The sequence below is a fragment of the Hyla sarda genome, chromosome 4, assembly GCF_029499605.1.
Source record: "Hyla sarda isolate aHylSar1 chromosome 4, aHylSar1.hap1, whole genome shotgun sequence".
Taxonomy (NCBI): Eukaryota; Metazoa; Chordata; class Amphibia; order Anura; family Hylidae; genus Hyla; species Hyla sarda.
In genome coordinates, this window is record NC_079192.1 from 259,763,100 (window position 1) to 259,775,148 (window position 12,049).

The following is a 12,049-nucleotide window of genomic DNA, read 5'->3' on the forward strand; positions in this document are numbered from 1 at the left end:
TTGTTGTGCGCCCCCAGAGCATTTTACGCCCACATATGGGGTATTTCCGTACTCGGGAGAAATTGCGTTACAAATTATGGGGGTCTTTTTTTTTCCTTTTACCGCATGTGAAAATAAAAAGTATGGGGGCAAAACCAGCATGTTAGTGTAAATTTTTTTTAAGCTAACAGACTGGTGTAGCCCCCAACTTTTCATTTTCATAGGGGTAAAAAGCAATTTCTCCCGAGTACGGAGATGCCCTAAACGGTTTCCTTGAAATACGACAGGGCTCAGAAGTAAGAGAGCACCATGCGCATTTGAGAACTAAATTAGGGATTGCATAGGGGAGGACATAGGGGTATTCTATGCCAGTGATTCCCAAACAGGGTGCCTCCAGCTGTTGCTAAACTCCCAGCATGCCTGGACAGTCAGTGGCTGTCCAAAAATGCTGGGAGTTATTGTTTTGCAACAGCTGGAGGCTCCATTTTGGAAACACTGCCGTACAATACTTTTTCATTTTATTGGGGGGGGGGGGGGGGGGGCGGGCAGTGTAAGGGGGTGTATATGTAGTGTTTTACCACTTATTATGTGTTAGTGTAGTGTTTTTAGGGTACATTCACACGGGTGGGTTTCGCTGCGGCGGAAAAGGTTGCCGCAGCTCAAACTTCAAGCAGGAAACTTAATGTAAACCCTCCCATGTATATGTACCCTGTACACTCACATGGGGGGGGGGGGGGGGCAAACCTCCAGCTGTTTGAAAACTACAATTCCCAGCCTTGTACTGACAGACCGTGCATGCTGGGATTTGTACTTTTGCAACAGCTGGAGGCACACTGGTTGGAAAACCTTCAGTTAGGTTCTGTTACCTAACTCAGTATTTTCCAACCAGTGTGCATCCAGCTGTTGCAAAGCTACAACTCCCAGCAAGTACTGATCGCCAAAGGGCATGCTGGAGATGTAGTCATGCAACAGCTGGAGGTACGCAACTACAACTCCCAGCATGCCGAGACAGCTGTTTGCTGTCTGGGCATGCTGGGAGTTGTAGTTTTGCAACATCTGGAGGGCTACAGTTTAGAGACCACTGTAAAGTGGTCTCAAACTGTAGCCCTTCAGATGTTGCTAAGCAACTCACCGGCTTCGGTAGGATCCAGGGAGCCGCATCACCGTCCTCTTCTGCCGCCGATCACCGCTGCCGATTGGCGCCTGCTGCCGCCGATGGGTAAGTGGCGCAGGTCCTCGTCGGTTTCCCCGTTCTGCCCAGCCTACTGTGGGTGGGCTCGTCGGTTTCCCCGTTCTGCCCAGCCTACTGTGGGTGGGCAGAACCGGGAAACCAAAAGTTATCCCCCCCGCCCCCGATCTGCTATTGGTCGTCACGTCTAGCCGATCAATAGCAGGGATAGGAGGGATGGCACCCCTGCCACCTCACTCCTATCCCTTCAGGGGGATCGTGGGTGTCTTGGACAACCCGATCCCCTTATTTTCAGGGGCGCCAGAGACCCGTATGACCCGAAATTACCGGTGTGAATTCACCGGCGATTGCCAACATGGGGGGTGGGGTGTGATGACTCCCCTGGGCATTTGCGCCAGGTGCCTGCTGATCAATATCAGCAGTCATCCCAGTTCGGTCCCCACCCGGCGCGTGGCAGGGACCGAACTTACCACGGGCATACAGGTACGTCCTGGGTCCTTAAGTACCAGGGTGTCAGGACGTACCCGTACGCCCTGGGTCCTTAACTGGTTAAAAGGCTATGTCCACCTTCACACCACTACAGGTAGTGTAGTCCTGCAGCCGGGCACACCCATACCTTTTAATTCACATTTATTATTTTTATTGTCGTTTATTTTACACATTTGTCTTTCACGATTTGTAGTCTCCATAGAGGACTATTACATGCAATCTGTGAAATGCATACACTGACCAATGCTATTCCATAGCATAGCATTGATCAGTATTATTGGCACTCCTATACTACTGCCTGCCATCGCTGGCTGCAGTATAGGAGGGATGATCTGACGGCACAGAGCACGGTAAAGGACCTCCGGCCATCCTCTCAGCTGATTGGGACACCACGATTTTACTGTGGTGATCTCGATCAGCATTCCTGAGCTAACAGGCAGTTAATCTAAGGACTTTTAGATGCCACAATCAACTTTGATTGTGGAGTCTGAAGGGTTAAGGCTGGACATCACCATGATCGGTGAAGTTTTGCATTAGCTACAGGTCCCAGCTATGGCGTGCGCTTCATAGCTCAGTAGTGCGGACAGGGCACCTCCATAATACCAGTTTGCAGGTATTGGATTAGGTATCAGGGACATTTGAATGAGTACAAGTACTTGTGCAAATGTTCAGTATCGGTCCTGATACCAGTATCGGTATCAGGACATCCCTACCGATAAAGATATTAAAGAAAATCTGTCCCAGTACAGATCCCTGAGGTTCCCCACTGGTAACAAGACTGGTAACAACCCTCTGTTGTCTCTCTCTCTCTGCCACTGCCTAATCCATTCAACAATATGGGAGTCCAAGCTCAGTGTCAAAAACCTTACTAATATCTAGATAAATGATGTCTACTGCACCTACTGCATCTATTATTTTAGTCACCAAATCAAAAAAATCAGTAAGATTAGTCTGACATGATCCCATGTAGTTTTTCATTTTGCAATCCATGGGATTTTAGATGTTCCACAATCCTATCCCTTAGTATGGTTTCCATTAATTTCCCCACTATTGATGTCAAGCTTACTGGTCTATAGTTGCCCCGATTCTGACTACTTTTCATGTGAATGGGCAAATTTGCAATCTTCTGGAATGTCTCCTGTTATCAGCGATTGATTAAATAAATCTGTTAACCAGGCTGTTACATGGCTGAGCTCTATTAATAACTGTGTGTACTAATAAACAGTTCAGATGGCATTTGACTGTGTCCTTAGGGGTAACCATTTACACTATGACTATTTTTTTTTTTTTTTTAGCCATTTACAATCTCACTACATGGAAACTTTTGGCCAGTCAACATAAGTTTGCAATACCAAGCTGCTACATCACAACTAATAGTCGTGTGGCAACCCACAAGTTACCACAACATGTGTGAAATATTTTAAAGCCTATTTCTATTATACAATGCTTACTAAGCAATTTTGCTAAGCTGCTGGGTGCTAATACTAATACTACAGATGACATCCAGTCTGTAATGATTCACATTAATTTTCACGTTACAGTAGTAAGCATGACATATGCTAAAAGTATTAGGAAGTTGATAAAAGTAGATGGTATTAAACATTTATAGTTATGGAAATTAGCTATTTTTCTGTTATATTATTCATTAAGAAGAATGCATGGATGTTTTGTTGCTGTTAGACGATGCAGCTCAGCGGGATCTCAAGTCAAAGCGTATCATGCTGATCTTGGTGAAAGTGAAATGTTAATGTTTTCTGCTTTCAAATCCTTTAGAGTTCATGCAGTTCTGGTATATGGCAGGCAACAGTATCTTGAGGCCAGGTTGTTTGTAAACCATGACAACCACTTACATAACTACACTGCTCAAAAAAATAAAGGGAACACTAAGATAACACATGCTAGATCTGAATGAATAAACTGATCATATGAAATACTTTCGTCTTTACATAGTTGAATGCGCTAACAACAAAATTACTAAAAAATTATCAATGGAAATCAGATTTATCAAGCCATGGAGGTCTGGATATGGAGTCACACTCAAAATCAAAGTGGAAAACCACACTATAGGCTGATCCAACTTTGATGTAATGTCCTTTAAAACAAGTCAAAATGAGGCTCAGTAGTGTGTGTGGCCTCCACATGCCTGTATGACCTCCCTACAATGCCTGGGCATGCTCCTGATGAGGTGGCGGATGGTCTCCTGAGGGATGTCCTCCCAGACCTGGACTAAAGCATCCGCCAACTCCTGGACAGTCTGTGGTGCAACGTGGCGTTGGTGGATGGAGCGAGACAAGATGTCCCAGATGTGCTCACTCGGATTCAGGTCTGGGGAACGGGCGGGCTCCTGTCCAGAGGAAAAGTTGCTGAGCTGCCAATAGCAACCAATCAGATCGCTTCATTCATTTTCAAAGAGGCCTGTGAAAAATGAAAGAAGCGATCTAATTTGTTGCTATTGGCAACTGTACCACTCTTTCTTTACACTGGTTTTCATAAATCTCCCCCAAAGTGTTTGTCTAGTTTGCAAAAAAATATATGAGGTCTAGCATTGTCTTGCCTTAGGAGTAACCCAGTGCCAACCACACCAGCATATGGTCTCACAAGGGGTCTGAGGATCTCATCTCGGTACCTAATGGCAGTCAGGCTACCTCTGGCAAGCACATGGAGGGCTGTGCAGCCCCCCAAAGAAATGCCACCCCACACATTACTGACCCACCACCAAACCGGTCATGCTGGAGGATGTTGCAGGCAGCAGAACGTTCTCCACGGCGTCTCCAGACTCTGTCACATCTGTCACATGTGCTCAGTGTGAACCTGCTTTCATCTGTGAAGAGCACAGGACACCAGTGACGAATTTGCCAATCTTGGTGTTCTCTGGCAAATGCCAAACTTCCTGCATGGTGTTGGGCTGTAATCACAACCCCCACCTGTGGATGTCGGGCCCTCATACCACCCTCATGGAGTCTGTTTCTGACTGTTTGAAAGGACACATACACATTTGTGGCCTGCTGGAGGTCATTTTGCAGGGCTCCTCCTGCTCCTCCTTGCACAAAGGCAGAGGTAGCGGTCCTGCTGCTGGGTTGTTGCCCTCGTACGGGCTCCTCCACATCTCCTGATATACTGGCCTGTCTCCTGGTAACGCCTCCATGCTCTAGACACTACGCTGACAGACACAGCAAACCTTCTTGCCACAGATCACATCGATGTGCCATCCTGGATGAGCTGCACTACCTGAGCCACTTTTTTGGGTTGTAGACTCCGTCTCATGCTACCACTAGAGTGAAAGCACCGGCAGCATTCAAAAGTGACCAAAACATCAGCCAGGAAGCATAGGAACTGAGAAGTGGTCTGTGGTCACCACCTGCAGAACCACTCCTTTATTGGGGTGTCTTGCTAATTGCCTATAATTTCCACCTGTTGTCTGTTCCATTTGCACAACAGCATGTGAAATTGATTATCAATCAGTGTTGCTTCCTGAGTGGACAGTGTGATTTCACAGAAGTGTCATTGACTTGGAGTTACATTATGTTGTTTAAGTGTTCCCTTTATTTTTTTGAGCAGTGTATATTGTAGGAAGAAAGGGGGAGATTTATCAGAAGATGGTCTTATGCATATCTCCTTCTTTATTTTCTTTTTGACACTTGTGCAGTGTTTCGTTTTTATTGCAGCACCACCACAAGTATTACATGGTGCCTGTTGTACTCTATCAACTAAGGCTGGGTTCACACTACATTTTTGCCATACTGTTTTCAATCCGTTTTTCTAAAGAAAACCGTATGGCAAAAAACGGATGGAACAGTATGGAAAAATGTAAACCGTATGTGTTTTTAATCAGTATACTGTTTTTAAAAGTGCATACAGTTCCGTCAGTTTTTATTTAAAAAAAAAAAACATAAGTTTTTGAAAATGTTGTCCATTTTTAATGGGAGGGGTCTTGGGTGGGGACTTTAGGATTCAAATGCGCATGTGCAAAGTAAAAACGTATCCGTATACATGTGCGTTTCCCATTGACGTCCATGTTAAAAAAAAAAACGTATGCAGTTGCAGTACGGTTTTTAAACCGGAGTCAAAACCGTGGTTGACCACGATTTTGTCTCCGGTTTAAAAACCGTACTGCAACCGCATACATTTTTTTTAACATAGACGTCAATGGGAAATGCACATGTATACAGTTCCATACGGGAAAAACGTATACGTTTTTACTTTGCACATGCGCATTTGAATCCTAAAGTCCCCACCCAAGACCCCTCCCATTAAATATGGACAACATTTTCAAAAACTTATGGTTTTTTTTTTAAATAAAAACTGACGGAACTGTATGTACTTTTAAAAACAGTATACTGTTTAAAAACTCATACGGTTTACTTTTTTCCATTCTGTTCCATCCATTTTTTTGCCATACGGTTTTCTTTAGAAAAAACGGGTTGAAAACAGTATGGCAAAAACGTAGTGTGAACCCAGCCTTAGAAGGAACTTGAAAATAGGTTTTCTGATATAAACAACGCATTACTGTTTGTAGATTGAGTAAACCTTTTTTTGTAAGAAAACAGTTTCACAATTGTAGTCATCTAGTGTTTTGTCAGAGTACATGGCCTGAAATGAAGATACTTAATCTGTTTTTTAAATCTGTTTCTATTCCATTTTTATTTTATATATATATATATATATATATATATATATATATATATATATATATACAGTACAGACCAAAAGTTTGGACACACCTTCTCATTCAGAGTTTTCTTCTTTTTCATGACTATGACAATTGTAGATTCACATTGAAGGAATCAAAACTATGAATTAACACATGTGGAATTATATATATAACAAAAAAGTGTGAAACAACTGAAAATATGTCATATTCTAGGTTCTTCAAAGTAGCCACCTTTTGCTTTGATTACTGGTTTGCACACTCTTGGCATTCTCTTGTTGAGATTCAAGAGGTAGTCACCTGAAATGGTTTTCACTTCCCAGGTGTGCTGGTGTGGAGGAGGAGGTGTGATGGTGTGGGGGTGCTTTGCTGATGACACTGTTGGGGATTTATTCAAAATTGAAGGCATACTGAACCAGCATGGCTACCACAGCATCTTGCAGCGGCATGCTATGCCATCCGGTTTGCGTTTAGTTGGACCATCATTTATTTTTCAACAGGACAATGACCCCAAACACACCTCCAGGCTGTTTAAGGGCTATTTGACCAAGAAGGAGAGTGATGGGGTTCTGCGCCAGATGACCTGGCCTCCACAGTCACCGGACCTGAACCCAATGAAGGCAAAAGTGCCAACAAGTGCTAAGCATCTCTGGGAACTCCTTCAAGACTGTTGGAAGACCATTTCAGGTGATTACCTCTTGAAGCTCAACAAGAGAATGCCAAGAGTGTGCAAAGCAGTAATCAAAGCAAAAGGTTGCTAGAACTTAAAAACATTTTTTTATTCATTGTACATTATGATGAGGGCAACCAAATACTGTGACCTTAAAGGGGTACTCCGGTGGAAATTTGTATTTATTTATTTTGAAATCAACTTGTGCTAGAAAGTTAAACAGATTTGTAAATTACTTCTATTTAAAAATCTTAATCCTTCCAGTACTTATCTGCTCCACAGGAAGTTGTGCAGTTCTTTCCAGTCTGACCACAGTGCTCTTTGCTGCCACCTCTGTCTATGTCAGGAACTGTCCGGAGCAGGACTGTTTTTTTTTTTTTTCAATGGGGATTTGCTTCTACTCTGGACAGTTCCTGACATGAACAGAGGTGGCAGCAGAGAGCACTACTGGAAAGAACTACACAACTTCCTCTGGAGCATACAGCACCTGATAAGTATTGAAAGGATTAACATTTTTAAATAGAAGTAATTTACAAAATCTGTTTAACTTTCTGGCACCAGTTGAATTGAAAAACCTTTGTTTTCCACTGAAGTACCCCTTTAAAAATATGCTGTACATCAGCTACATTGGCATAGGAAAGAATTGATTTGAGTGACTCATTGCCTTCTGTTGGGCAAAAGATATAAAGAAGCCAGAGAAGCAAAATTAGAGTTCTTGATAATGAAAAGTGGTATAAATACTAGGAAATAGACTTACTTCATGGGGAGAGAAGTGAACGTATATGAACAACCACAACATTCCTCCCTCCAAGATGGCTCGTAGTATATCCTACTGGAGCTTCCAACAGGCTTGAAAACATTAGTATCCAGATATTAAAGATATGCAGACATTATTGCGACACGTTTCGAGGGTTACAAGCCCACCTCCTTCCTCAGGCTTGGAGCATTGAATAAAATCGATTGTTTTAAACTTACAGATTTCATAGATGAGATGAGCGTCTTCCCCTCTGAAGCCAATCAGTAGTGTTACTTCCGGGATATAGCCCGGTCATGTGATTTAGGTCCACACGTCATAGGTCAAATTGCCGGGACGCACGGCCAGTAACTCCTACTACTGCGTGCAGTGTGCATCAAGAACTCTAATTTTGCTTCTCTGAGCGCTGGTTTCTTTTTATCTTTTGCCTGCCTATACCGTACGGATCATTCAATGTGTGATTCCGGAATGCCCTGTGCTCTCCACTGAAGTGTATATCCGAATGGATAGAGAAGACTTTATTCTGATGTACATACTATCCTGGCCCAAAAGGTGTTAGTGGAGGGTTACATCAAATTCGGTGATCCCCCCCCCCCCCCCCCCACATGCCCCGGATGAGTACCATCATCACAATTCCAAGAATATTACTCAGTCTTTTGGATTAGAGCGCTACCTACTTTTTCTGGTTACCCCCTTTTTTTTTCCATTTCCTTCTATGGGAGAGTTTTATTAGGCATGCTTTGTTGTCTGTGCAAAGGTCATCGTGAAGAGAGAGTAAGGCTAAGATCTGACCCTCACCTATTATGAATGACCTGATCCCATCTTATCCAAATGATGGTGTCACCCTTCACTGTAAACTTGTATGTGGTGATAATGATGAAATGGCTGCAACGTGATCTTTACAGAACAGGTATATTGATTAGAGTGAAAACTGCAGGATTTCAGGATTATTTTAAAATCTGGAGTGTATACTGGAAAAAATAGAAAAATATGACAAAACATTAATAAAAAAATATATGTTTTGTATAAAAATGATTTTAAGTGTAATTTTCTGATGTCTCCTTTTAACATGAAGAAGATGCTGGAGTGATATTTTTGAGTCTGCCTTATAATACCTTTTAGACATTTGTCAAAGAACATACACACACACTGATAACCCCTTTCCAGCCTTTGTGTGCTCCAGCCATTGGGAGGGGGCATTCCCCGGCAGGCGCAACGTCATCTGAGGCCGTGCCGGGTGAACATCCACCCTCACTCTTCTACGCTGTGCTCTCACTGCTGAGCGCAGCATAGAATAGGCAGCCAATCGCTGCAGCTGTTCGCCCTCCCCTCCGCATGTGTATAGCAGAGAGGAGTGGGGGATCGGAGCAGACCTGCAGTGCAGCTGAACACGGCGTTCTCTCTGCCCTGCATGATTGGCAGAGCAGAGAGCAAACAAGGTGTAAAGCTGATCTCCTGCCCGCACTTTCTGACTTTGGACTCATGCCTGGCCGGCAGCAGTCCACAATCAAGTCTCTTGCAGACAGAAAATGCAGCCAGCACTAGGAGGGAGACCCCTAGTGGCTGTATTTTCGAAGTAGAAAAAAAAACAAACATGTAAATGTAAAAAATTTAAACAAGTATATTAGTAACATTTTTTATTTTTAATAAAGGAGTACAATATAAAAATGTTATTTTAATGACAGTGCCCATTTAAGCACCAGGTAAAGAGTAAACCTGGAGCATATATAAATATGTTTATTATTATTATCTTGTGACTTTAACTACATATATAGTTAGGAATACATATAAAGGAAAGACTGAGACTTCTCATTCTTTTAAATATGTTCCTTCATATTCAGTAATTGCTACTACAAACCTGAACATGTGAGCCTGTCTATAGTGTACCTATAGCTTTTTCTATAGGAGAATGATTTGATGCTAAGAAAACCTAAAAAAGGCATTTAAGTCATAAGACAGAATCTGTTCGGGTATTGTTTTACTTGTTTAGTCCATAGAGGGTATTGGTTTCAATGATGAAACAAAGGTAGACAAGATATGAAATATTAATATTGTGAATAAGAAACAAATGGAAAATCATGATATATTTGGGCTATTTATTATGTACAATATATAAATATATTCTCCAAAGCCCAATAAAATCAAGACAGATCTTTTCCGCTCTGGTCCCTTTGTGTGTTTTGTTTTCTTATGTTACTTTAGACATTAGTAGTTACTTATTTCAGATAAACATTCACCAGTGTTGCCTCTGCACTCATTATCTGTTACCTACATTTTTTGTTTGAAAAAATCTACTGTATACAGATGTAGCAGAACTGCTTATGCACGTCTATGCAGATGCAGCAAAGGTAGAGTCAAACTTGGTACATTGACATATCTAGTTAACTTGCTATGACTCTGTTAAAGGGGTACTCCCGTGGAAAACTTTTTTTTTTTTAAATCAACTGGTGCCAGAAAATTAAACGGATTTGTAAATTAATTCTATTAAAAAATCTTAATCCTTCCAGTACTTTTTAGGGGCTGTGTACTACAGAGGAAATGCTTTTCTTTTTGGATTTCTCTAATGTCACAACCACAGTGCTCTCTGCTGACCTCTGCTGTCTATTTTAGGAACTGTCCAGAGCAGCATATGTTTGCTATGGGGATTTTCTCCTGCTCTGGACAGTTGCAAAAATGGTCAGCAGAGAGCACTGTGGTCGTGACATCAGAGAAATCCAAAAAGAAAAGCATTTCTTCTGTAGTATATAGCCCCTAAAAAGTACTGGAAGGATTAAGATTTTTTAATAGAAGTAATTTACAAATCCGTTTAACTTTCTGGCACCAGTTGATTTAAAAAAAAAAAAAGTTTTCCACGGGAGTACCCCTTTAACTCTGCTACATCTGTAGTTTTATCATTGTGATTATCCTATTGATGTCATAATTATTTAATGAATAGAAAATTCATACCAAATAGTATAGGATTCTAAAGATCTGACACTTCTATATTGATAATCAAATCCATTATGATTGTTATTGGGGTGTGTTTTTACTATAATTTGCCTGCTGTGGTTGTCTTGTATGTTCTGTTACCTACATCTTCTAGTACAGCTTATTATTGTACATCAGCGTTCATTATTTTAATCTTGTGTTTTTTTAGGTACTTGATTGATAGCCGCTGGTTCAAGCAGTGGAAGAAATATGTGGGCTTTGACAGCTGGGACAAGTACCAGATGGGAGATCAGAATGTGTATCCAGGTCCCATTGATAATTCAGGACTCCTTAAAGGTCATTCTTTTATATTTTTCATTATGTAAGGAAAAGTTTTATTCATACATGTGTTTAAATATATTCTCTGATCAGTCCTATCTTTACAACCACCGTTTATTTGACAACAATGACACTTGTCAAGGTAAGGGATATACAGTCATGGCCGTAAATGTTGGCACCCCTGAATTTTTTCTAGAAAATGAAGTATTTCTCACAGAAAAGGATTACAGTAACACATGTTTTGCTATACACATGTTTATTCCCTTTGTGTGTATTGGAACTAAAGCAAAAAAGGAGGAAAAAAGTAAATTGGACATAATGTCACACCAGACTCCAAAAATGGGCTGGACAAAATGATTGGCACCCTTTCAAAATTGTGGAAAAATAAGATTGTTTCAAGCATGTGAAGCTCCTTTAAACTCCCCTGGGGAAAGTAACAGGTGTGGACAATATAAAAATCACACCTGAAAGCAGATAAAAAGGAGAGAAGTTCATTTAGTCTTTGCATTGTGTGTCTGTGTGTTCCACACTAAGCATGGACAGCAGAAAGAGGAGAAGAGAACTGTCTGAGGACTTGAGAACCAAAATTGTGGAAAAATATCAACAATCTCAAGGTAACAAGTCCATCTCCAGAGATCTAGATTTGCCTTTGTCCACAGTGTGCAACATTACCAAGAAGTTTGCAACCCATGGCGCTGTAGCTAATCTCCCTGGGCGTGGACAGAAGAGAAAAATTGATGAAAGGTGTCAACGCAAGATAGTCCAGATGGTGAATAAGCAGCCCCAAACAAATTCCAAAGATATTCAAGCTGTCCTGCAGGCTCAGCGAGCATCAGTGTCAGCGCGAACTATCCGTCGATATTTAAATGAAATGAAACGTTATGGCAGGAGACCCAGGAGGACCCCACTTCTGACACAGAGACTAAGGCTACATTTTGCCAAAATGAACTTGAGTAAGCCAAAATCCTTCTGGGAAAACATCTTGTGGACAGATGAGACCAAGATAGAGCTTTTTGGTAAATCATATCATTCTACTGTTTACCAAAAACAGAATGAGGCCTACAAAGAAAAGAA

General features: G+C 41.6%; 1 protein-coding gene across 2 annotated transcripts in view; it reads left to right on the forward strand.

Annotated features, from left to right (window-relative positions):
* The window catches only part of USP15 (ubiquitin specific peptidase 15), a 100,918-nt gene that overhangs the window by 21,030 nt on the left and 67,839 nt on the right, over positions 1-12,049 (forward strand). For both annotated transcript variants that reach the window (XM_056574035.1, XM_056574036.1), the window contains exon 2: positions 10,866-10,993. In XM_056574035.1, the coding sequence (XP_056430010.1) occupies positions 10,866-10,993 (128 nt within the window). The remainder of the gene's footprint in view (positions 1-10,865; positions 10,994-12,049) is intronic.